This window comes from Typopeltis vanoorti, chromosome 6 (assembly GCF_054136105.1).
Source record: "Typopeltis vanoorti isolate ZY-2024b chromosome 6, IOZ_Tvanoo_1.0, whole genome shotgun sequence".
In the NCBI taxonomy this organism is placed as follows: Eukaryota; Metazoa; Arthropoda; class Arachnida; order Uropygi; family Thelyphonidae; genus Typopeltis; species Typopeltis vanoorti.
In genome coordinates, this window is record NC_143554.1 from 14,907,797 (window position 1) to 14,935,331 (window position 27,535).

Here is a 27,535-nt window from a genome sequence, read left to right on the forward strand (position 1 = left end):
CTACTTCAAGTATGTATGTGAATTCCTGATTGCATGCCTGTTGAGTGTTTTTTACCACTGTTCTGCACTGATTGTTTCATTTAGCAATTTTTTGAAGTAATTACTCCATGCATTAAGGATATATTTTTCTCCAGTTTTCATGTGACCTTTATCATCTCTAATTCCTTTTACAGCACTCTTTTTACAGCAATCCATTTCTGAGCTTATCAAGAGCTTCCAGAATATTTTGCCACTTTCCTGATATTTATTAACTATGTTTTTACTAAAGTCTTCCCATGACTTTTATTTAGCTAGATTTACACAGTGTTTAGATTTCTTGCATTTGTCTGTGTATTCTCTAAGAGCACAAGCTGACTTATTTGTCAGGAACTTTCCATATGCTTTCTTCTTTTCCTTCACTGCCTCTTTGACTTCCTATGTCCATCTTGCAGTTCTGATTTGTCTATCCTTGCATATAACCTTACTACATGCCTCTCTGGCTGAATCAATCAATGTTTTCTTCAAGACGACACTACAGGAATACTTTGTATAGCACGGTTAATTGGTTCCAAGAAGCGTCCGCACTATGCAAAATCGCGTTGTTCGAGGTCTATTTATAAAGGTTTTCAATTTAATTTGTTTATTACAAAAGTTTAGGATAATAAAAATGTTTAAAAATGAAAAAAAATTGTTATTTTTATTAACTAAATAACAAATAAAATCCTTTTAAACTGATATAAAAGTTGTAGAAAACAAAACAAGTATTGCTTCAATTTTAGCATACAGTAATTTACTTTTTACTAAAGTAGTCTTTTAGTGTTCGTTAAACCATCCTTGTCTTCTTTGTCTCTTCAAGTACTAGATCTCTTGATACTTTGATACTTCTTTCCAAATTCGGGTCGGCATTTATGAGAAAGTCGGAAGCTTCGTCGATTTTTCTCACAAAAGTTGAAAGGTCAGCAAAGGAAAATTCTTCAACCATGACATCAGTGAGGTCATCTTCGTCTTCTTCTGCTTCATAGGCTCGTTGTTGTTCCAACTCCAAAAGGGTTTCATCATCCAGATCATTTGAATGAGAATCAATACATTCGTTCACATTGTTACAATCTAAACTTGTAAAACCAAGATCTTTGCCCATCTGCACAATTTCTGTTGAGATTTCCTCTTTCTGTGTTGCAAAGGCAAAGTCCTTTGAACAATGCAGCAAGATATTATGCCATACGGCTCTCATGTTGCTTTGAGTCACCTCTTGCCAAGATTCATAAATATTTTAAATGGCATCTTTTTTGTTAAATTTCTTCCAAAATTCACTCAAAGTCCAAGAATCTTCTTCTGCTTCAGCCTTAATAGTGATTGAGCAAAAGTTCGTCTTAAATAGTAAGCCTTGAAAGTGGAGATAATGCCTTGATCCATCGGCTGCAGAATTGATGCTGTGTTTGGAGGGAAAAAATGAATCATGACATTTTCATCTAAGTCAGTCAATAGAGTTGGATGGTTCCATATTTTCCATTGTAGAAAATCGATTTCCCGTGATCACTTTTGACATATAAGAAGCGGTGCTCATTCCATGTTGTTTAATCTTTTCTTTGCTCTGAATAATTGTTCGTACAGATGATGACTCATTCATTGAATTCTCACGTGCTATTTTAGCAAACAAAGCGCCTTTCTCGTGACATTTTATAATTTCAAGTTTCTTCTCTAATGTCAACCACTTGCGTTTTTTTGTTACTCCAACAGTGTCTTCTTTGTTTTGTCTCTTTTCACTCATGCTTAAATAATAAAAAATATTAAATACTAATATTAACATAAATAATAAAATGCCGCTGGGAAAGAACGTGTTTACATGCGAGCCAAGTGAATAACTACTGTATAAACGTGGCTCTCGACTGTCACTTGCAGTTCCCGGGAGTCACCGGTTAGTGTTGACAGTGTTAGTGTAATAATAAAAACTGTGTTAGACCAAAACCTGCGTTGTTCAAAACTGCACTATACAAGGTATTCCTGTATTTTAGTCTACAGTTCACATCTGAGAGCTGCTCAGCTTTTATTCTCTTTAAAACTTTCTTACATGTTCTTCTTTTCAATATGCAATTCAATTTTATCCTGCTCAAGACTGATCACTTCCAATTACAAATCCTCTGTACACTCGTATTGTCCTGCACAGGTGAGAAAACATGACTACCAACAATAACATAGTCAGTGAGACTTGTCTTATCCCTTGGCTCTTCTCTCCATGTGAATTTGTTTGCATTTTTATGTTGGAACATTGTGTTAGTAATAACCAGTCCATGTTTTGAGCAGAAATCCAACAGGTATTTGCCATTATTATTAGTTTTGCTCTTTTCTCAAAATTTTCCCAAAATATTTCTGTATTTTATAAACCTGGTTTTACTCCATTTTCCGAGTAAGCACACAGACAAACAAGTCAAGTTTGCGCCTGCAAGTGTTGCAAGTCTAGCTGACCCTGCACGTAGTGCAAGACCAAGGCAAATCATGGTAAAAGTAGAATAAGCTCTGATCACTAATCTTAATATTTACCATTAATGCAAAGCACTTCTCCTGGAGGAGATGTACGATGCTTTGTATTAATGGCAAGGGGCCACTACCCAGACCGGTTTCGACCTTTATTGAGGTCTCATCAGTGGGAGCCAGGTTAGAAATACCAAGATTTTAGTAATACAGAGCTTATAAGTATTTTACCAGAACAAGTTACCATAAGGTGTTTTAACCTTATTAAATAAAAATCTCAGGAGGAGATACTTTCTACATTTATATCTCCTCCTGAGATTTTTATTTAATAAGGTTAAAACACCTTATGGTAACTTGTTCTGGTAAAATACTTATAAGCTCTGTACTACTAAAAAAAAATAAAAATAAATAAATAAAAAAAATCGTGGTATTTCTAGCCTGGCTCCCACTGATGAGACCTCAATAAAGGTCGAAACCGGTCTGGGTAGTGGCCTTTGCCTTTAATACAAAGCATTATACATCTCTTCCATGAGATGTGCTTTGCATTAAGGGTGTAAATATTAAGATTAGTTATCAGAGCTTATTCTACTTTTACCATGAGTTGCCTTGGTCTTGCACTACGTGCAGGGTCAGCTAGACTTGCAACACTTGCAGGCGCAAACTTGACTTGTTTGTCTGTTTGCTTACTTGGGAAATGGAGTAAAACCAGTTTAAAATAGCTTGGTATCAATTAACATTTATTTACCCAAGGTAAAATACTTTCTACAATATTTCTGTATGTCTGACAATTATTTACTACTCTGCTATTTAGATCCCCAACAAGGTCCAACTTTTCCTTTTTCATTGTGTCAGTTGCTTTCTCTAAAAGCCTCAAAAATTTCCTTCACTTCTATCTTAGTAGAACTTTGTGTGGGACCATAGGCACAAATAAGTCTCATTGTCCATTTACCCATTCTGATATTTGCTCACATCGCACTACTTGATATTGCATGCCATTCAAGAAGATTAGCCTCGTATTTAGTGTTGAATACTATAGATACTCCTTCTTTTTCCTGATTTTTATTTCCTGAATATATGATTTTGTATTTGTTGCTTAGAATGATCTCACCAGTTTTTGTCTTGTTTGTTTCAATCATCCCAGTAATGTTGATCTGGTACTTATTCAGTTCTTTTCATTTCATTTCTTTGCCATTCAGGCCTCTTATGTTGATAGTAGTATCTTGAACTCTGATGATGATGATGTTGAGTTGGGATGTGTTTTAAGGTTTGTTTCAGTAGCTGACTTTTCGCTTTTTGCCTTGGTTCCATGATGAAAACAACAGGGAGCCTTTGATTAATAGGGCAATACCCCAACCCGCATGAAATTCTGACATGTTGTGCCATCATTTCATTGTGGTTTAAGCAAATAAGAATACAATTTGGTCGGCTAACTTCCAAATTGCCATCCCCTCCTCATTCATTCAGTTCCAGGTAGATACCTAGATATCTGTTCTCCATATTCCTTAAAGGCTATGGGGAGGTCAAAGATGTATAACTCCTTTCAGTTATACATCTTTGACCCTTAAGCGCCTGGTTTGCAGTATATCCTGAAACAAACACACTCCCCTACTGCACAAAGTAGTTTGGTCTCAATTGAAGAACTTGCCACAATTTGTGCCATGTCTGAAAACACCCAAATGAAAGCTTCATCCAAACCTGGTTTGAACATGGACATGTTACATTGAACAAACTCATTCAGTGTAGCACACTACTGAAAAGTCTCAACCAAACTCCAATATGCACACTGCTGCACTAAAGGTTATAATGGTTTATAGCAAACTGCATTATAGCAGACTTTCTCTGATCCCGATTAGTTTGCTATATCAAGTGTCTGCCATCAATAGAAATATTCTGGTTTTTTGATCACGTTTATTCGAGAACTGTTTTTAAAATACTAAAACAAGTACTAAAAATAACCCGACAAGTTTCGTTAGTCAGCATCTTCAGGGGTAAAAAGAATTAACAGTTTAAAGCACAAATTATAAGAAATTATAAAAAACAAGTTCATTTGTTGGTATTATGAACATCAAAAAAGTTCGTTAAAAAGTCGAATAACAGATCTATTGTCTAGTTGTCGATACAGATCTGTTGTCAATGTCTATACCACTGTTAATGTGTGTTAGTTGGAGACAGTGCTATTTGTTGTCGCATTCTATGGTTCACACTCACTCTGCCCGAGGTCTGAAGTGGGTAAATTTTTGATAAACGATGACCTAACATGATTTAAAATCAAGCCTTGGTTTTTGTTGCATTGTGTAGGAATTTTAATCATATTTGCAGCCTCTTTGAATTTTCTTGTGAAACAATTCTTATCGATATAGGACGTATTTGTTCTATCCCAGAGTATATCATGACCAGTAGAAGCTGTGTGATATGCTAAGCCAGATTTATGTTCTCTCTTCTTTTGTACTTCCTTTTGATGTTTGCTCATGCGGATTTCCCCCAATCTCCCTGTCATATTTACAGTCTCCAACTTGTGTCTATTTCTATTTTTAATAGTAGTATTTTTATGCATGATAGTTTAAAAAAAACTTTTGGAAAGGTAGATGGGTGGAAAAGTGAAGTTCAGTGGCATATGCCTTTTAACTTGCACTTCAGGGTGTAATAATCTGCAAAATAATTCAGAAAAGGGAGGTTCTTTGATAGATATTTGATTGGAATATATGAAGGATAAGTTGTAGAAAGTTTTTTCATTTGGTTATAAAGCAAATTATACTTCACAAGAAATTGTTGAATCATGATCCAGTTATAATCAAACAAGTATCTCCATGATTATTTGTATATAGAGACTATTGACTTTGCATCAGTGGCCTTAGCTATAATGTAGAGCACAAATATTTCCTTTCCAAAGGGTTACTATTTCAAACCACGTTTGACCTTTATTGAAGTTTCATCACTCAGGAAGATATTGAGATTCAGTTAATGCAAATGTTATTTCTTTTCTATATACAAGTAATAAAACAGGTGTATCACCTTGTTACTTTGTAGAAAGTTTTTTACTTCAATACAAATTAGAAGTAGATCTAAAGTATATTAGACAAGAAATTATGAGACTTCATTAAATGTCGAAACCAGGCTGGGTAGTTACTTGCTATAATGCATAACAATATGTACATCCAAAAGGAAGTGTGCTTTGCATTATGGTATACTAAGGCAATTGATGTGAAGTCAGCAACCTCAATATGTAGCCTGGTTGTGAAGATACTTCATGTTTAAACTTTGTTTGCTTTGCTTACACTTGGATAAAGGATAAAACAAGAATATAATTTCTTGTCAGGTATAATTTACTTCATAATCCTGCTAAACTCTTTCTTCTTCAATCTATCCATCCCTTAGGATTAGAGTCTCCTGATTCAGGGCCATGACAAATTAATGTAGTTGGCATGTAACTCATCTGCTGCATCCTATAAGGATAAATATTTTATGGGAAAAACCAGAGTTTCCCAGAGGAAAAAACCCTGTACCTCCATACAAGACTGGCTAACTCACCATTTGAAAAGACCTGATAAAGATTCTTCACATCATAGATAGTAATCAAATTTGAGTCTTTCCAACTAAAGGGCTTGTCTGTGCTAACTGAGCTATGGAGGTGCTGTTAATCTCCTAACAGTTCATAATTCCAAAATCTGATTTATCCCAAATCCCAAAACTTGCCCAAGAATTAATGATTGTACACCTCTTCTCTGACTCTCACCAGTCACTTTCTCTTATGCACTGTTTCTGCATTATGTCACATTATCTTTTTTATAGTACTTTTTTATGGACATTACTGCATCTAACTCAATGCTACTATTCCTCTGCTTTTCTTTAATCATGTAAGAATATGAGCAGCCACTAGTGAACATCCATACCCAGTACATCTTCATACATACCAAATCAACTTCTTTCTTTATTCCATTTACCTGTGTTCTTTAGAACAGCCTTCCCTATACTGTAGAGTAATTTACCATTTGTCCGATGTGTTGGGAAATTGATTTTTTTGTTCTTTGATTTGAAGGTCATTAACTTAAAAGAATGCTTCGTACACTGTTGAAAAGCACTACTCTTGGAGTCAGTGATTGATTTTCACATCATTGTTAAGTTAAAATATAATCATTGAAGCTTTTTTTGGTTTCATCAGTTTGAAAAAGTAGTAGAAGTAAATAACATTTACAGCGTAATGGCTTTCCCAGAAACAAAAAAACAAGAAGGCAGCCATCAGAAGATTCTTAGAGAAGAGGAAAAACATTAGTTTCACTTGCTCTTATATTTATTCTGTTTATAACTTATTTTCTTTCAATCAGTGAAAGTGGAGAATTCTAACTTCCCTCCCAAAAAATTAAAAAAAAAAATAAAGTAAAATATAATGAATAAATAAATAAAAATTACAGTAAGCAGATAATGGTGTTCAGTCTGCTATGAAAATTTCTCTCAGCTCATCTGTATCTACTAAAGAGTTAGGGGAGAAAACAAAAAAAATTCCTGATAATTTTGAAGGTAACAAAATGAGAAATTCTGGTCGCTCAATCATAAGATCATCCATTTACATAAGAGCTATCCAACTTCTTGTTCACGCAGTTATTTTTGTGGTATTTTCTTTTTTAGCTATCACATCAAGCAGTTAGTTGCTATTTTCTCTCCCTACTCTCACCAAAAAATCTCCATATAAACAAATGTTTTTGTTGTTGAGCATGCCATTTTTATAAATACACATGTCACTTCAAATTGGAAACCACTCTTCCTTCAAACTAGCTATTCATTTCATTGCAGTGTATTCATCATGCTGACTTAAAGCACTATTCTTTGCTGATTTGTTTTTACAAATGGAGTGCTATTATATCAGTAGTAATGTTATACATAGTGCACAGGGTGTGGATACTTAAGCCAAGATGACAAATGAAAGCTATTTGGTAAAGATATCCATGTTTAACCTCCCTTACTGAATTATTTCATTAACTTGTGTAATGTTACACATAATATCATGAAAAACTGTGTTATAATAGAAACGTTTTTTCTCAAGGCTAAGGTATATCAACATGCAGAGGTTGGAATGGTATTTTTGCAAAATGGTCACACTGAAAAAAGTCCATAGCTATTGATTTGCCAAGGGCACCAGTAACCAAGCTATGCTATTATTGATATGTACTTCATTTCTAAAATATCTTAATTTATGTAATCTCTTTATATATTATTGCAATTGATGAAAAAAAATGACACATTTTGTAAATTGCTGATTTTTAGACATTTCCCTTAAAAGCATGTCAGTGAATGCACTACACAAGTTGTTTACAGTAATCATTGTAAGCTGATATGAGTGCAGAAGGCTCCAGAATGCTGGCATTTGGAATGAATTCATCTGATTTGTCATACTTTGGGTGAGGAAAAATAAAAAAAGAACATATTTAGAATTGTGGTGCTTTTTAAAAAGAACAGTGAAAAATGTCACAAGTCAAGAAATTGTCGAATGTTTCCTTATTGGTCACTTCTGCATGCGGCTTGTGAAACCTATCATACTGTCCTGAAATGAATATACTTCACCGTTAAATTTGTGTTAATGATGATATAAATTCAGTTTCCCCAAAACATGGCTGATCCTTGACATGTCATTTTTTCATGTAGTTGTGATATGTCAATGTATACCTACAGGCCATTGAATTAGATACTTTTATTTTGCATATAGGCATGCATATATTTACTGCCAATACTGATCCTCTTCAATTCCCTGCACATAGTTTGGTAAGATATGGGCCAGGAACAGCCTTCATTAAAAGCTTTGGTCAGTTGCTTCACACAGGAATTTCTGTTTGTCCATACAAGCTTCCTCAGACAAATGGTGATTCCATCTCCTGACAGACTGTCTTAGAGCCACAGTTATGCCTTTTAGCTAAACAATGTGGGTAATTTTCCTGCTGATTAAACACCCATCATATCTCAACTTTTGAGAAAGCACTCAGGTCTGCTGTTTTAAAATCATGGCTCTAGCTAGATGGATCATCACAATAAGCTCTTTATTGAATTCCTCAAGATCCTTTGTTTTTCCTATTGTGATAAGCAGCATTCTTAAATAGTTGCCTAGAACATATGGTGATGCATGTGATGAAGTATTTTGCATATATGCTGTATAAGCAATATTTATTTACATCTGCATAAAGGTTTCTAATTCAGTGGCCACTATATGTGTAAATGCAAGGAATATGATTGCAATGCTTAAGCTGTTGAGAGGAGTGAATGGAGATAGAGATTTTTCAAACGGCAGAACTAGGGGAAGGGACAATATGAGTAAACCCTAACTAATATTGGCACAGTGAGAAATTGCATCATTTGCCACCATCGATACATTTCTGAAGTCTTATTTCTCACTTAATAATCATGTATGCCAAAACTCAAAGTGCTTGGGTTTGCATTCAAACAAATATAGTATAAAGAGAAGTATATCTGTATCAATTTTCCAGTTTTTGGGAAATTTTTATTGACTGCCATATATCAGCACGGGGTGCTTAAGGGTCAAAGCTGTATAACTGAGAGGAGACCTCCACGTAGCCTTTAAAGGAATGCAGATAACCGACCAGGGCTTCTGACCTGATGTCCAATCCTCACCTTCTCGTGGTGCTACCTGTTGGGTATCTACATTGATACTGAACGAACAAGGATGGGCTGGCAATTTGGGATTTAGCCAACCAAATTGTATTCTTATTGGTTAAACCAAAATAAAAAATGATGGTACAACATGACAAAATTTTATGCCGGCTGGGGCGTCGCCCGGTTAAACAAGGCCCCCGTTGTTTTCGCCAGGGAACCAGGGCGAACAGCGAAAAGTCAGCTACTGGAACAAATCTGAAAACAAACCTCAACTCAACATCACCAGAGTTAAAGATCGGTACTATCAACGTAAGAAGCCTGAATGGCAAAGAAATGGAGCTAGCTGAGGAATTAGATAAGTACCAGATCGACATAATAGGGGCGACTGAAACAAAAATGACCAAAACTGGTGAGATCGTTCTGAGCAATAAATACAAAATGTTATATTCAGGCAATGACAATCAAGGAAAAGAAGGAGTAGCCATAGTATTCAACACAAAATACGAGGCTAATCTTCTTGAATGGCAGTCAGTCTCAAGTAGAGTAATGTGGGCAAATATGAGAATGGGGAACTGGACAATGAGACTTATTTGTGCCTATGGTCCCACAGAAGGCTCTACTAAGGTAGAAGTGGAGGAATTTTTTGAGGCTTTAGAAAAAGCAACTGACACAATGAAAAAGGAAAAGTTGGTCCTTGTTGGGGATCTAAATAGCATAGTAGGAAATGATTGTGAGACATACAAAAATATTTTGGGAAAATTTGGAGAAAAGAGCTAAGCTAATAATAATGGCAAATATCTGTTGGATTTCTGCTCAGGACATGGACTGGTTATTACTAACACCATGTTCCAACATAAAAATGTGCACAAATTCACATGGAGAGAAGAGGCTAGGAATAAGCAAAGTCTCATTGACTATGTTATTGTTGATAGTGATGTTTTCTCTCTGGTGCAGGACACCAGAGTGTACAGAGGATTTGAAATTGGAAGTGATCACTATTTAGTCTTGAGCAGGATAAAATTGAATTTCATATTGAAAAGAATAACATGTAAGAAAGTTTTAAAGCGAATAAAAGTTGAGCAGCTCTCAGATGTGAACTGTAGACTAAAATACAGAAAGATTATTGAAAAGAAAATGAAAGACTTTGAGAACAGGAATCAAACCTTGGAGATTCATTGGCAAACTCTGAAGAAAACATTGATTGAATCTGCCAGAGAGGTATGTGGTGAGGTTGTGTGCAAGGATAAAAAAAATCAGAACTCCCTGGTGGACACAGGAAGTTAAAGAGGCAGTGAAGGAAAAGAAGAAAGCATATAAAAAGTTCCTGGCAAATAAGTCAGCTTTTACTCTTACAGAATACAGAGACAAATGTAAGAAAGCTAAACAGTGTGTAAAACTAGCTAAACAAAAGTCATGGGAGGACTTTGGCAAGAATATAGAAAATAAATATCAAGAAGGTGGCAAAATATTCTGGAGGTTGTTGAAGAAGCTTAGGAATGGAGGAAAGAGTGCTGTAAAAGGAGTTAGAGATGATAAAGGTGACATGAAAACAGGAGAAAAAGATATCCTTGAAGTATGGAGTAATTACTTTGAAAAACTGCTAAATGAAAGAAGCAGTGATGACAGCACAGTGATAAAAAACACTGTCCAGGCATGCAGTCAGGAATACATATCCATACTTGAAGTAGAAAAAGCCATCAAAGGCTTGAAATGTGGAAAGGCAGCAGGAGTAGATGATATTCAACCAGAAATGCTGAAGTATGGTGGTATAAAAGTCTTACAGTGGCTGCACTGCATAATTTAGAAAGCCTGGACAGAGGGACGAATTCCCGATGATTGGAGTAGAGCTCTCATAGTACCCATATATTAGAAGGGAAATAAAACTGAATGTGAGAATTACAGAGGTATTTCCCTACTGAGTGTTCCTGGCAAGATCTATGCACGTATACTTGAGAAACAGTTGATAAGAATTGTGGAAGAAAAGCTTGGTGAAGAACAAGCTGGATTCAGGCCAAATAGAGGCTGTCTGGATCAGATCTTCACTTTACGACAAATAGTCGAGAAAGCATGGGAATACATCAAATATCTGTATTTAAGTTTTGTCGATTTGGAAAAGGCATATGACAAGGTGCCAAGAGAGAAGCTATTCAATACGCTGCAGTTATATGGTGTCAAAGGGACATTATATCAAGCAATACTTAGTCTTTATTTGAGTTGTAAGTTAGCAGTTAGAACTGAAGGAAGTACAGGAAAATGGTTTAATGTTAAATCTGGTGTGAGACAAGGATGTACATTATCCCCTCTGTTATTCATTATCTATATGGATCACTTTATGAAGGAATATGGTATTAAACCTGATATCAAAATTGGAGATGTTAATGTCAGCTCTTTGCTTTATGCGGATGATGTTATACTTCTAAATAAATCCGCTACAAGTCTGCAAGATTCTCTGACTAAATTGAATAACTGTTATAATAGATATGGTATGAAGGTCAGCAATAAAAAGACAAAGACAATGAAAATAGGCAGAATCATTGAAAATGTCAACTGTGTTGTGAATGGAGAACCTGTGGAACAAGTAAAACATTTCAGCTACTTAGGCACAATTTTTACTGAAGATGGTAAATTAAATATAGAAATAGACAACAGAATCAGCAAAGCTGGTATGGTAGGAAGTCAATTGAATAAATTCATATCGAATAAGAAAGAAATTAGTCGGAAGACTAAATTAGCTGTATACAAGACATTGTTCAAACCAGTTTTAACTTATGGATCTGAGAGCTGGGTCAGAAGTAAAACACTTGACCAAAGACTAGAGACCGCAGATATGACAGTCCTGAGAAAGATTAGAGGCGTGAACAGATGGCATCAATGGCAATATCATATTAAAAATGAGGATATTAGGAAAGAACTTGATATTGTCAGCATCCAGGAATGCGTTAGCAGAGCTAATCTCAGGTGGTATGGTCACTTAAATAGAATGAGAGAGGAAAGATTAGCAAAACAAGTGTTCTCTGCCAGGTTGGCAGGAAAACGACCCAGAGGAAGACCAAGATATAGGTGGATTGATACGGTACAAAGTGCCTTAGATGATAGAAATATAAGATTTGATAATGTTGGAGTCTTGACAAGTAACAGACTGATTTGGAGGAAAATTGTAGATAGGAAGTTAGTAATGATGTAATTTTTTCATGTAGTACTGTCATATCCTGTACACCCCTTGAGGGTACATGGCAGGAATTTGATGATGATGATGATGATATATCAGCACATAATCGATGTTATTCAGGAAAAAAAAAAAATGGGGAAAATGTAGTTTTTCAGATCTTTTATGTAAAACATGACTTTTTTAAAGTCATGATTTTTTTCCATCCATTATGTTGTACATCATGTGTTATTTTAGTTCAGATTACTTCTACATAAAAAAGTGATTATCAGTATTTCAAAAAATGGTGATGAATAATGAGTATTTGTAAAATAATAAAGAAATTTGTGTTTGACCGTCTGTTGAATGAAAGCTCACATATACATGTGTGCTTTGCATATTAAACCATTTCTTTTTAATCTTCACCAATCCCGTAGCAAATTTTCCAAATTGTTTTCTGCCTGTTATTAAAATAATAAAGAATAACTTGTTAATTTAAACACATTTCTTTCATAAGCCAAAACATTCAACCATGAAATTGAATGAAAGCTCACATATACATGTGTGCTTTGCATATTAAGCCATTTCTTTTTAATCTTCACCAAACCTATAGCAAATTTTCCAAATTGTTTTCTGCCTGTTATTAAAATAATAAAAAAGAATAACTTATTAATTTAAACACATTTTTTCATAAACCAAAACAACACAAAATAAGACCATGTTCCCAAGTATATAAATATTTAGCGAGACTAGTTATTTCAGACATGATTGTACTTGTATTTCCATATTAACAAAGTAAAATCTCGCAGTGTGAGACTGAGGTGCAGAAGGCCATCTAGTGGATTTTATTGATATTACTACTACCACCATTGCTGAATAGGACTTATAAATCCTTTGGATATGTATCCTTTTGATGGGTATCCAAAAAATCCAACAAAATGTCTGACTTGCTTAGATAAATCATCCAAGAGTTCATTGTGATTGGAGGTAGCAATACTGTGAAGTAATGCATATGTATCACTGTTATGAAATACAAAATGCATTTCAAATAACTGAAATGAATATTTGTTGAGGTTAAGTAAAAGCAGACTCAAGCTGATGCATGTTAATGGTGGTTCATGTTTTTTTTTTATTTTTATGTTGGGCCCATACACAGGACTTTGGTTGTTTGGTCAACCTATAGTACATTAGTACTGTGTATGGGTAGTGGGTTGGGAAAGGAGGAATTTGTTTACATTTCATTTGAATGACTAAATTGTATTCCTTGGGAGACTCTTCCACAGTGCAGCATTTGCAGGGATGAAGGAAGAGGAAAAGAAATTTGTTCTGTTTGTTTCTTGGTGTACTGTGAAGGGTTGTGCAGCAGCTGCACGTGTTCCAATGATTTTTGTATTGAGCAGAGGAATTATTGATGTTATTTCAGATGAGAATTTCCCATGGAAATATTTGTAGAATATACATATTGCAGAAACCATACGTCTGTGTGAAAGTGGGGGGGGGGGGGGAGTTGCTAAGGGATGGATCGTTTATAAGTCTAATTGCTCTCCTTTGTATTGAGCTCAGCATTTTGAGAGAGCTTTTGGGGACTCCACCCCATATGTGAGCAGTATTCAATAGTTGGACGGATTTGTGACTTGTATAATGTTAACAGCTGTTCGGGGGTGAAGTAACGTCTTGAGCGAAAGGGAAATCCTAGTTTTTTTGAGGCTGAGGATGCAATGTTTGAGATATGTTTGTGCCAGGAGAGGTTTGATGTGAGGGTGATTCCAAGGAGCAAGATCAAAAACTGTCTGGAAATTTGGGTACCATCAAAAAGGATTCTGGGAAAAAATGGTTCTTTTTTTATTGGAAATAGTACAGAACTGGGTTTTATTGGTGTTGAAATTTATGAGGTTATCCGAACCCCATTGTAGTATGGCTTGGAGATCGGAGTTGAGGGTGGTGGTGGTTGATGTTCTGTAGGTTGTAGGTTGAGGTGAGTTGTGTAGGATATGGCTTATCAAATGCAAGCAAGGAGTGTAGTGTGCTGTCATCTGCAAAACTGTGTATTGGGTTGGAGGTCAATTGCAGTAGGTCATTGATATATAGCAGGAAGAGGGTTGTTGAGAGGACAGAACCTTGTGGGACCCTCATCATGAATTGAGTGGTAAGTGGATAGGGAGTTGTCCACTATCACACACAGGTCATTAATTTGAATCTGCTTAGTGAATTGGACATGGAATTTTTTTTTTGCATGGGATTTTGTTTTTGTGGTGGTTGAGTTTTTTTTTATTTCTTGTATTTTTGGCCATTTTTTGTAATTGTTTTAACTGCAATGTGACTGTTGTGTTTTATGGCATCTTTCATGTTTTGCAATGTTGGAAATCTAAAACTGCAGTGACAGGGAATGGAAGACCTAAGAAATTTATTTCCACATGGAGTGTTTAATCTTCTTTCCATGCATGACCACACAACGTTGCTTCCTATCCCCCCCAGTCTACTGTTTATACTTGAGCTCACTCTAAATATGATTTGGCAGAGTAAATGTCAGTAGTATTATTTTCTAGCTAATCAGGAAGCCTTCCATTTCATTTAGCATCAGTTATCCCATGTATTTCAGTCTACCTAAAAAGCCACTTTACTGCTCCATCCTCAAATGGAGGAGGTACTGGCTCTCTAGTGAATTAGTGTTTGAGCATGCTTAGTTAATTTTGTGTGATACACACACATGCACACCTTGTAGTGTGTATGTGAGAGCAAAGAGATGGTTAAACGCAAACCAGAGACCATAGATGACTTTCATTACCTAGTGCAACTCTGCTTATGGGAGGCCCGATATCGCATTTTCAATGTTTGGTCTTCAATGTGGGAGGTACATTTTTAAGGTGGCAGTACTCACCTGGGCACCTACTTGGGTTCAAATCCCTTCTAGGACACAAAGAACCTTTATCATGACTTTTCATTTGAAGGTGAGTTAGTCAATCTCTTATGGACGTGGCAGGAGTCTTTTCATCTTAAGAGTATCATCATTACTAATGGACTGACCTACAGAGGAGAGGCTGTGTGTGTTCTCCTGGAAAATCAAGTTTTTCATTCAATACTCAGGTCTCCTCACCTTAGTTACTTTAGCTGTAAAACTAACCATCCAACCTAAAGCACAAGTGTCCTCCAGTTTTTGGAAATGTAACACACCATAAAATGATTTGATTGGGTGTGAGAAGCTATAATTGTGCATATTCAGGTCATTAGTCCCCCCAAGTCTAATTCATGCGTTTTTCTTCATCTTCCTCTTAAAACATTCATCCACACAACCAAGAAATTAACTATGAAGAGACCTAGTTTACTATGTCTTTCAGAGTGTGTATTCTCAGGTAATTTTTTTTGCTCTGTAGGATAGAATAACTCAGGTTTTTAGAAGGAATACACTGCTTCTCCATATGACAGCAACTCATGCACCTTCACTGGATCTTGATATTTTGAGGAGACTTCTCATTCTAGGCAGGATTTGGACCTAAGTCTTTTCATCTTAAGAGTATCATCATTACTAATGGACTGACCTACAGAGGAGAGGCTGTGTGTGTTTTATAAGGTGATCTTTCTGTGTTTCATTTTCTGTTTTTTTAAGTTCAAGAATTTGCAAAATAGCACTTTATGAAATTATGCTTCTGTTTTTTTTCTTTCCCCATCTGATTTCCTGTGCGATAAATTTAAAATATATTCTTCTGTGATACACATTATAATAAAGAGATCAATAATTTATGTTTTTATTGGATGCAAAAAGAACAATGTATTCAATCCTTTGGTGGTATTCTCTTTTTATGAAACTTTTATGAATCTTATCAATCACATGCACCAAAGATTGGAAATATATTGAACGTTAAGCATTGTGAGAGTTTGCGTAGTTCAGAAACTTTGCTTTAGAGTTCAGACAAGGAGCCCCTCTTCAGGTTTCTAATAAGAGGGTGTTGAAAATCATCTCTCATCTTAAAGATATTCACAGATTCACATACCCTAGTGCAATTTGAACTGGCAGTAGATTAGAGATGATGATGTCAACTCGGTTATTCAGGCTTGTATTTAAGGGCAGCTGTCATTACCTTTTTTAAAGACTGAGTGCTTATTGGTATATGAACTTTCCAAATTCTTGTGTTTACTGAATATATCATTATTTTATGTTTCAATCTCTCAATCTTTCGATATGTTTTCAAGTAATGTTATATAGAGTTGAAAATTTTCTATTATTATGTGTCTTTGTCATATGGCACAGAGATAATAGGGAACAAGAGATAACCCCAACACTAGTTATCTTACTTTAAACGTTCATGAATTATTTTGTTAAAAAGACCAGGTTTGAATCTTATCTAAGGATTCAAACCAGTCTTTTACAATGAATGGAACACATATGGACATTTCAGTTAAAGTATTTAGCTGATGTTACACAATGATGGCCGAGAGTTTTCCCCTGCTTAAAACATTCTTGCCATAAAATAATGATAGGTGATTAATCTGGTTTTAATGTGTTAATGATAATAATCTCTTATCGTAATTAGGTAGATCAAGTCAAGTTCCTTAGTTGTTACAGATCATTCATAATATATAAATAAAATGTGATTAACTTAGAGATATAAGCAAATTATTAAGTAAATGAGAAGTGCTTATTGGTAGATTGTCAGAAACAGTTAACTTCAGAAGAACATGCAGAAACAAAATGAATTATTTATTTCCCTGTAGCGAAGTGCTTCTTCAAAATCAGTGGAACCAAGTTTATTACAAAGGTGGTTTCCAGCATGGACAGGATGGTATACATCATCATGCAAAGAAAGTTGTGAAGAAGGGAAAGATAAGGCACAACCAAAACAATTAGATGAGTCTGGCATAGAAGACCTGAAAGCTAAATTAGGTATGAGATTACATTTCTCTAACTGACAAGTATTTTTGGCAGTATCTATAACAATGTTTTATCTTCCCCCCCCCAAGCTATGTTGGTGATAGCTGAGCTGGAAACTAGATTGCCCTTCTTAACACCAGCTTTAAAATCTCAGATAATAGTTATGATCTGTTCAGGTACAGTTTCTAAAGGAAAAAAAGAACAAGGGATTAATCCTTTGATTGTTAGGTTCCAGTTTCCGTTCTTTACCCCAAGGTTTTTTTTTTTTTGAATTTCAAGACTACATGTTTAACTAGTTATAAAAAGTATTTATTTACAATTTTTATATGTTTTATACAAAAACTTAACAATTTAATAAACAAGAATATTTAGTTAATAAATGAGTTTTATACATGCACATGAACGTATTGAAGCATGGTGAAGCACATAACCCTATCTGGCAATCAGGGCACCACTCATTTCTTTGTGAAACGAGAATTCTTCAGCAGCATGTATTGTTTCCAACCAAGTTGGCCCTTGTATAAATTAAGGCTTATATCAACACAAATATCTTGCTTTGGTGTATAAACTTCATGGAACTTCTTTCTGAGAGTTAAAAAAAAAAAAAAACACCTATTTTTCTTCAGAATCATTGTCAGCAAAGTGTAAAATTTCACTATCAAGGAATACCTACATTTAGACATCACTTCTGAAAAAAATGGTATCTTGATCATCTTTTTTTTTAGACCAGTACTGTTTTAATTCTGAACTATGCCTTGAAGCAGTAATGATGCTAAAAACACCTTCATTTCACTGTGGTCAATGAGAAAACTTATGTTCTTACCATGGCCTTTTGCTCACTCTACAAGTTAACTTAGAAAGCTATTATTTTCATTACAGCTCGCAGTTTCACAAGCTGAACACAGTCGAAAGCATTGGAGTAGTCTTTGAAACACATTACCGTATGGAGGCTAAATTCTGAAGCAAAAGAACTGGCTTCTGGTACCCTTGCTTTCCTAAAACTAGCTTTTTTCCTCAGTCATCTTTGCCTCAACTTTGCTGTCAAACATTGAAATATAAGAAGAATGTATTGGCGTGGTATTTCTATTTTCAACACATTGTCAAACCAGGAAATTCATATTGAAAATAGTTTTCATAAGCGTACATGCATGCTCACACACACACAATTGAATTGTTGATCTGCAGCATAAAAAATATAAATAAAAAAAAAGCTGTAACTGTACATTGGCGAAAAAATATGATGTAACTGTATATATTTGTTTCCTGAAAAAACGGAATTATGTAAACTCAATCAGCTATAGGATTTAAGACAGTTAAGAACTGAACTGAAAATGAATAATTTATCTGCAGCATCTCTGTGCTTGCTTTTTCTTACTTATTCTAGTTTTTTTTTTTTTTAATTTATTATTTAAAATTTTTATATAGTGCCATAATTTTTAAAAGTGAAAAAAAAAAAAGTAAAATTATTTACATAGTTAACTTGGTTATTAATTTCCATGAAGTTTGAAGAATGAAGAGAGAAATTTATAAGACTCATCTACATCTCAAATTAGTACATATTCTCTAATTTGTTTTATTGTTTGCATATATTATTTTTATCTTTCACTGATAAGTTGACTTGACTCATTTTGTTTGATGAATTGAGTGCAAAAGTAGACTTATTGATAAATTACTAATTTAATTTTTTTGTAGCTTCCATCCATTGAAGGTTGTCAACCTGTAGCATGTTAGTACTGTGGGTTGGCTAAAGATTTTATCCCTGCTTTTTTATTTATTTAAATTTAATTTGTTTTAATTTTAAATTTTAAATTAATTTTATTTATAACTTATTTTTAATCGGCAGTTGTTGAAAAATATCAAAAGACAAACTTCATCATTTACTTTTTTTGTTTGACTTGTTTAAGATTGTTTTTATGTAACACCTCCAGATTAGTTATACAACTCATTGAATTGGTTATTGAAATTTATGTGTCATTTTATATTTTTAGAGCATGAAACATTTGAAGCCTGCAATTTGGTCAATTTTCATTTTTGCTAGATTTTTTAGTTTAAGATTTTAGTTTAAGAATTCCCGATGATTGGAGTAGAGCTCTCATAGTACCCATATATAAAAAGGGAAATAAAACTGAATGTGAGAATTACAGAGGTATTTCCCTACTGAGTGTTCCTGGCAAGATCTATGCAAGTATACTTGAGAAACGGTTGAGAAGAATTGTGGAAGAAAAGCTTGGTGAAGAACAAGCTGGATTCAGGCCAAATAGAGGCTGTCAGGATCAGATCTTCACTTTACGACAAATAGTCGAGAAAGCATGGGAATATAACAAAGATCTGTATTTAAGTTTTGTCGATTTGGAAAAGGCATATGACAAGGTGCCAAGAGAGAAGCTATTCAATACGCTGCAGTTATATGGTGTCAATGGGGCATTATATCAAGCAATACTTAGTCTTTATTTGAGTTGTGAGTCAGCAGTTAGAATTGAAGGAAGTACAGGAAGATGGTTTAATGTTAAATCTGGTGTGAGACAAGGATGTACATTATCCCCTCTGTTATTCATTATCTATATGGATCACATTATGAAGGAATGTGGTATTAAACCTGATATCAAAATTGGAGATGTTAATGTCAGCTCTTTGCTTTATGCGGATGATGTTATACTTCTAAATAAATCCGCTACAAGTCTGCAAGATTCTCTGACTAAATTGAATAACTGTTGTAATAGATATGGTATGAAGGTCAGCAATAAAAAGACAAAGACAATGAAAATAGGCAGAATCAATGAAAATGTCAACTGTGTTGTGAATGGAGAACCTGTGGAACAAGTAAAACATTTCAGCTACTTAGGCAAAATTTTTACTGAAGATGGTAAACTAAATATAGAAATAGACAACAGAATCAGCAAAGCTGGTATCGTGGGAAGTCATTTGAATAAATTCATATGGAATAAGAAAGAAATTAGTCGGAATACTAAATTAGCTGTATACAAGGCTGTGTTCAAACCAATTTTAACTTATGGATCTTAGAGCTGGGTCAGAAGCAAAACACTTGACCAAAGACTAGAGACCGCAGATATGAGAGTCCTGAGAAAGATTAGAGGCGTGAACAGATGGCATCAATGGCAATATCATATTAAAAATGAGGATATTAGGAAAGAACTTGACATTGTCAGCATCCAGGAATGCGTTAGCAGAGCTAATCTCAGATGGTATGGTCACTTAAATAGAATGGGAGAAGAAAGATTAGCAAAACAAGTGTTCTCTGCCAGGGTGGCAGGAAAACGACCCAGAAGAAGACCAAGATATAGGTGGATTGATATGGTACAAAGTGCCTTAGACGATAGAAATATAAGATCTGATAATGTTGGAGTCTTGACAAGTAACAGACTGATTTGGAGGAAAATTGTAGATAGGAAGTTAGTAATGATGTAATTTTTTCATGTAGTACTGTCATATCCTGTACACCCCTTGAGGGTACATGGCAGGAATTTGATGATGATGGTTATTGTTTTACCCTTTTCAAGATAATTAATAAACAAAATGCCTTTAGCATCCCAAAGCACCGATGCCATGACCTTTCCTGCTGATGGAACCGACTTTGTCTTCTTTGCTGCTGAACAACCAGCTTCTATCCTCTGTTTTGACTGCTGTTTGGATTTGGGTGTGTAATTGTGAATCCAAGTCACATCCATAGTAATAAATTGATGCACAAAATCAGTTTTATTCTTGTTAAAACACTCCAAGCACTGTTCAGAGATTTTCTTGCGAGTGCGTTTTTGATCTGCTGTGAGCAAGCGCTGCACCCATCTTGCCCAAAACTTTTTCATTGGCAATTCTTCATGCAAAATATGTCCTACATATTCTTTTGAAATGCCTATAGTCTCATCAATTTGACGTGCACTTTGACTCGCCAGTCATCCAATTCCATATCTTGCACTTGATCAATAATTTCTGGTCTTATTACTCTTTCTGGACATCCTTCACGTGGATCATCTTCAAGGCTGGTACGGCCCCGTTTAAGCTCGACAGCCCATTTCTTAATCGTCAAAAATGAAGGAGAAGAGTACCCATAAACTTTTATGAACTTCGAATGAATTTCTTTTGGCATTAAACCTTCTTTTACAAAGAATTTACTGCAAGATACTCAATTTTATCTATTTCAAGGGATGCAGACAACACTTTTGCTTCAGACAGCTGTATAAAACAAACCACTCGATAGAATGACAGATGTACCAAGTTAGAAAAAAAAAAGTTGCTGATAGTGTTGCCATTTATCGGAAACTTTTCAGACCATCCCCGTATGTGTTCTGTATCCAGTTCTTCATGATGATTTGCACAGGTTTGAGGATCGTTAATTGTGATGTGTGATTGTGGTGTGCATTGCACTTGAGGGAAATGAGAGCAGGTGCATCTATAAGTTAAGCTGATACTTTCTCCATGTGCTACATATCATTTCCTTATACAAACTACAGACAGTTAATCAGAGTAATCTTAATCGGTCAGTAGCAGTCATCTCATCTGTCAGGAAGCACTAACAAATAAGTTGTATGAGATTAAGCCTGAAATTAAACTGCAATCCAGTCTATGAAAGGAACAGATGACAGGTAGTTTTACCTTTTGGGCTTCACATGGGTCATAATCATTCTTACACATTTTATCTGTTGAGAGCTACTGACCCACTTATGTATGAACAGTAACACTTTACTTAATATATGCCATGTTCTAGTGGAGTAGAAGCACTAAACTCTAGAGAGGAATGCAGTTTTTGGTAATCTGGCTGAGTTATGTACCCTTGGATAGATTTTGTCAGACTCATACAAGTTGCATGGAAACTACTTCATAAATGTAGTTTATATGTAAATATATCATTGCTGAAGTCTCCCCCCTCCCCTTTTTTTTTAACATTTGTTTTCTTGTATATAACATCTTCTCTACTGCTGTTGTAACCTTTATAATTGGCTTGTGTTTATTGGCAAAAGTAAACCAAGGGTTATACTTTTGCCAATAAACACAAGCCAATCACATTTGTGGTAGTATATCAGAAGTCTTCCTCAAATTGCTTGATGATATGCAGAAATGGACACTAGTTAATAACTCCTCTGTCAGACACTTTCCCGTTGTGTTTCTATCTTATATTTTCTATAGGCATATTCATGGGTACTCTACTGTTGAACTGGCTACTATCATTTGTACTCCTTTCTCTTAAACATAAAAAAAGTGTTTAAGTGGCTTATATCATTCCACATGCAGGCTGAAGGTTTCTAAAAAGGTTTCCAACCTTTCATAGACAGGATTGTTATAAAAGTTTTGGATAGAAAATGCAAGGAAGCATTACAACACTTGTGCCTCTTTGTTGTGAAACATACCAAAATAGTCCGTTTTTCATCTTTTGGTTTTACCTGTAGCAATTCTCTTGAAAATACATTCAGCTCTGCAGTGGTAGATCAGCATAGTTCCCTTTATAATCTGCCATATCATTTTAAACGATTTTTTGCCCTCTTGGATGTAAAAATATTATATTTCTAGATTTTTTTAAAGATTTATAAGAGAAAAACAGCATATTTTATTTAGTCATCTCTCACTATTGTAAACTCTTAAGCATTACTGGAATAATTTTATTGAGTTTCCTTTAGAATAACATTTTCTCTGAGCGGTTGGGTCAAAAGTTTTCAATTGTTTTTTATGAGAAGCCAGTCAAAACTCTGTTTGCTATAGCAAGAATTGATTGCGCTCTTGTGGGTGCCTATTCAGGTATTGTATTGGAAAGAAATACATAGGCAGTCCTCAACTTATGACATATGCTACATGCAGTGGCCATCCCATTACACATTCAAACATCACCTCTTCCCTCCATAGATCAGGGAGTTATTGCCATTTCAAGAAATTTAAGAATTACCTTTTCTAATGCTCTTGCTGTGTTGAGTCTGAGAACACTGACTTTTTGAAGGAATATATCTTGGATTGTACAAAGCATTTAGATACAGCATTGAAGGGAGGTAAAAATAGAGGGTATGAATATGTTTGGAAAAAGTCGCTGAAAATATATGTTTGTACATATGCAGGATTTGACATAGACAAAGCCTTATATGAGGATAGTGACAAAATAGTGCTGCTAGCTAAAGAGTTGCAGTTGAAGATTGACAATGAAGATGTAGAGCAGTTGGTAGAAGCTGTGGAAGAAGATGAGGACCTTATAGATGAGGATAGCTAGAAAAAGAGAGAAAAAAGCAGAACAACAGGAAAAAGAAGTCTCTTCCCCCTTCTCCTCCTCTCAGAAGTTTACAGTGAAAAAATTGGCAGAGGTATTTGTCTCTGTTAATAAGACAGTTCCATTGTTTGAGGAAATTAATCCCAACATTGAGAGATTTAGCAAAGTAGACAGAATGAATGATGCCACCTGTATTTGCTATAGAGGAATTTATGCATAAAAGATAAGGCAAACTGTGCGGGCTATTTTGGATGTAATGAACGCATTTTTAAAGAAGCCACTTCCCTATCACTTCACCTCCAAAGATGAGCTCAGACCTTTTACAAGTTATGCATATGGCAAACCATTCTCAGAATGCTTTATATTTCCTGAATTTGAATAATTTTTTTGTTAATGAACTAGCCTTCCTTGCCTCATCTCATGAATTTTCCAATTCATAAAGCATAAACTTTAAAGCATTACTCTTGCTCCATGTGTTTCTAGCTGATTATTTCACTGTAAGTGCAAAGAAACACTGTTAATCCATGTTTATTATTTATTAAGGTACAGTACTCTACACAGTAATTTTGTTATAATTTGTACATTATATTGTTTCACTCAAAACAAAGAGTAAAATTAGTTACAGACCTACATGTTGTAGCATTCAGGTATGTTAATTATTAACATATATTTCCATAGTTCATGTAGTGATTTTCAATTTATAACCTTTTCAACAAGATTCAGATGTGTGGAAAGTCATATGTTCGTCATACATGTTAATTTATTTTAACAGTATTAATGAGAGCACAGATTGATATAAAAAAAACAAAACTGTTATTTGTTGATATTTCACTGGTATTATATCCAGCATCTTCAGAGCACAAAAACAGTTTGTCACAGTATGTGAAACAACACAATCTGGTATAGCAATGGGACTAGTTTAAACAATTGCTACGGACAACACAAAGACTAAAGTCCTAATTAGGCACCATCTATGTTTGTTGAAAAAAAAAAAAAAACAGTAGACAGCTGGTATTAATTGGATCTCAAGATGATTATTGTCTCCCAAAAATTTTTGGTAAATTTATACAGCCATAGTTGTTGAGGTTCACAGTATGTTTCAAGGCATCTGTTGATTCCAGGAACAATCTCTCTGACTTATAACAACTTCTGTATAGCACTTTTTTTTTTTTTTTTTTTGCCAGTTGATCCTGTGTGCAGGAGTGTTTAAGGCATGATCTGCTAGACCTGACTTGCCATAATGTCAGTGCCTGATGTATTTTTTATTTTTCACATCCAGGATTCATAGAATCCTGAATGTGATAAAGAAGAGATTCTGTCCTTGGGCGAACGGATGCAAGATTATTAGAATGGAACCCTTCACAAGTCTAGGCCCGACGGTTTTGTGTGTGTGCGCGTGTGTATTTTTTTAAAAATATCCATTGATAATATATTCTTGTTGTCTTTTCAATTTTAACTGTTATTTAATTAACAGTTAGCTGATTCTTGGAATATATGTTATAAGAATATCTAATTTTTCCTTTTTTTTTTTTTTTTTTTTTTTTTTTTTTTTTTTTTTTTACATCAGAGGAAGAGATATTAGATGTTCTTGACAGTGCTGAAAATGATACTCTTTTAAAAAGGGACACGGTATTTGCACAACTCAGTTTTTGTCTTCCCCAAGGATCATTTACTTTGATAAAAATTGAGTCTAATAATCATAGTTCTCAGGACTCATTACTTCACTTTGTTCCAGTTTTAGAACTAGAATTTTCTGATGTTAAGACATTTCTAGAAACCAGACCTAGAAGCGGCTCTCTCTTTTTTGAGATTAAGCTTGGAGCACTGTATCTTCATGATAGAATTTCTCATGAAAGCATATTCCCACTTCTTATCACACCTCAAAACAAGGTAAGAACAGTTCTGTGATTTATTTTTTTAATATCAGTTGTTCATGATTTGTAACCTGATTGAATATGTTTAGGTTAAGGAAATATGATTACTAGTAGATGAAGCTTTGGATCTAGGTGAAGAATACAGTTTTATTCACAATCTACTTACTGTTCAAGTATATATACTTCCTTTTAACACACTTATTTATATTATTAACTGATTGCCACAGTTCTAGTGGATTACATTTGCCGATTAAGTACAGCATTCAACAAAAAGATGTTGTCATTCACGATCAGTCAAGATCAAGAATAAACAACCTGAAGAAACTGAATAAAGAATCAGTAGATCTGTTCAAATTCTGCAATTGTTTTCATTTTTTTTTTTTTTTAAAACTTAGTATCTGTCACATGAGAAATTAAAAAAAATAAATAATTTGACCATCCATTCCACTTGTGTGAGAAGAAAAATCCTCTTATATCCACCATTCATAAGAGGATTGTTTATTTGTTAAATACACATTTATATTGCCTTATATATTGAAAGTTTATTTTTCACTTGGTTAGAATATAATAAATTTAGTTTAATCCTTTATCCAAGTGTGAGCAAACAAAGTTTGCGCCTGAAAGTATCTTCAGGACTGAGTTAAGGTGGTACACACCAGGGCAACTCGTTGCAAAGGTGGAGCAAGCTACCAATACTCCTGTCTCAGTATCTCCTATAATGCAAAACACATCTCCTTGCGGATATGTCTAATGTTATGCATTAAGGGAAGGGCCACTACCCAGACTAGTTTCGACCTTTATTGAGGTCTCTTCAGTGGGAGCCAGGCCCAAGCTGAGATACCAGGCAGAAGCATTCGCAGGTCATCTCTACCTATAGAAGTTGCCAAATGGTGTGCCACCCTTTGGCAACTGGGGTGGCACACCATTTGGCAACTTCTATAGGTAGAGATGACCTGCGAATGCTTCTGCCTGGTATCTCAGCTTGGGCCTGGCTCCCACTGAAGAGACCTCAATAAAGGTCGAAACTAGTCTGGGTAGTGGCCCTTCCCTTAATGCATAACATTAGACATATCTGCAAGGAGATGTGTTTTGCATTATAGGAGATACTGAGACAGGAGTATTGGTAGCTTGCTCCACCTTTGCAATGAGTTGCCCTGGTGTGTACCACCTTAACTCAGTCCTGAAGATACTTTCAGGCGCAAACTTTGTTTGCTCACACTTGGATAAAGGATTAAACTAAATTTATTATATTGCCTTATATATGTTATTAATGCACATCAGGGCAGAATGCTAAAAGCACAGTAAATAACTTGCATTGTTTTTTAGATTATACTGTTATTTCTAATGTCCTTCCAATTTCAGAACCATGTGAACATTTGTCCAGCACTAATTCCAGATTTAACAGCAGAGCTCCAGAAATACCACTTAAATACTAGTCCATTGTTATTTTCTCAGCATGTGATATGACAGTAGCGAGTTAAGTAAGGTGATGATAGCAAATGATTTTATCCGCAGGCTATGTAAAGAAATGGATGAGAATTTTTAGATCTGTGGAGTGAGTTTGATTGCAGAAAAGACTTATATAAGAGGGATTTGAATGAAAGACTTATATAAGAGGCCTGCATTTGAATTACTTTGGCATCAGAAGCCTGGAAAAAATACTTTTTGGTATGTGACCTAATGCAGAGAGCTAGGAAAATTAAATCATCAAGGTAGGAATGGGAAAATGTCAGCTATGGTATGCAAATATCAAAGATAGGAATGTCTTCAAACATGGTTATGTGTGTGGCAAAGGGGTGAAAAAATATACTTTCAGTTCGTACCTTTTGAGTTTGTCTGGGGAGGGAAAAGAGAAAGTTCTAAAACAAGACCAAATAGATTGCACATCTAATTATAAGAATATGCTAGACAGGGTTTCCCAAATTGTGTTCCACAGAACACTGGTGTTTTGCAGAAAGTGAATAAGTGTTCCGTGATATCAGTGACCAACCCTTGTATTTTTAAACATGGAAGTAATTTGGGAAAGGGAATACCACTGTTTATGACCAGTGAAAAAATTGCCTGCAAGACGATCACAACAATGGGTGGCGTATCCTCTGTTCTCAAAACTGAATGAAATAACATCTGTATTGCAAATGTCAGTGACCAAGCCACATATTTTTAAACATGGAAATATTCATGAATTATCATTAATTTTCACACATTGAAATCTTTCAACATTTGGGGACAAGGGAATACTGCTGTTTATGACCAGTCATAAAAATTGCCTGCAAGCCAATTACAACAATGGGCAGCATATCCTCTGTTCTCAAAACTGAATGAAATAACATCTATGTTGCAAATATTAGTGACCAGTCAGCAAGGAAGTATAAAGAAAAATTTTCCACCGAAATTGAAGATCA

At 34.9% G+C, this 27,535-nt stretch overlaps 1 protein-coding gene across 1 annotated transcript in view; it reads left to right on the forward strand.

The window, feature by feature from the left end:
- Vps13D (vacuolar protein sorting 13D) overlaps positions 1 to 27,535 on the forward strand; it is a 1,260,195-nt gene that overhangs the window by 136,660 nt on the left and 1,096,000 nt on the right. The window contains exons 12-13 of the mRNA XM_090393926.1: positions 16,901 to 17,069; positions 24,827 to 25,149. Coding sequence (XP_090250052.1) covers positions 16,901 to 17,069; positions 24,827 to 25,149 — 492 coding nt within the window. The remainder of the gene's footprint in view (positions 1 to 16,900; positions 17,070 to 24,826; positions 25,150 to 27,535) is intronic.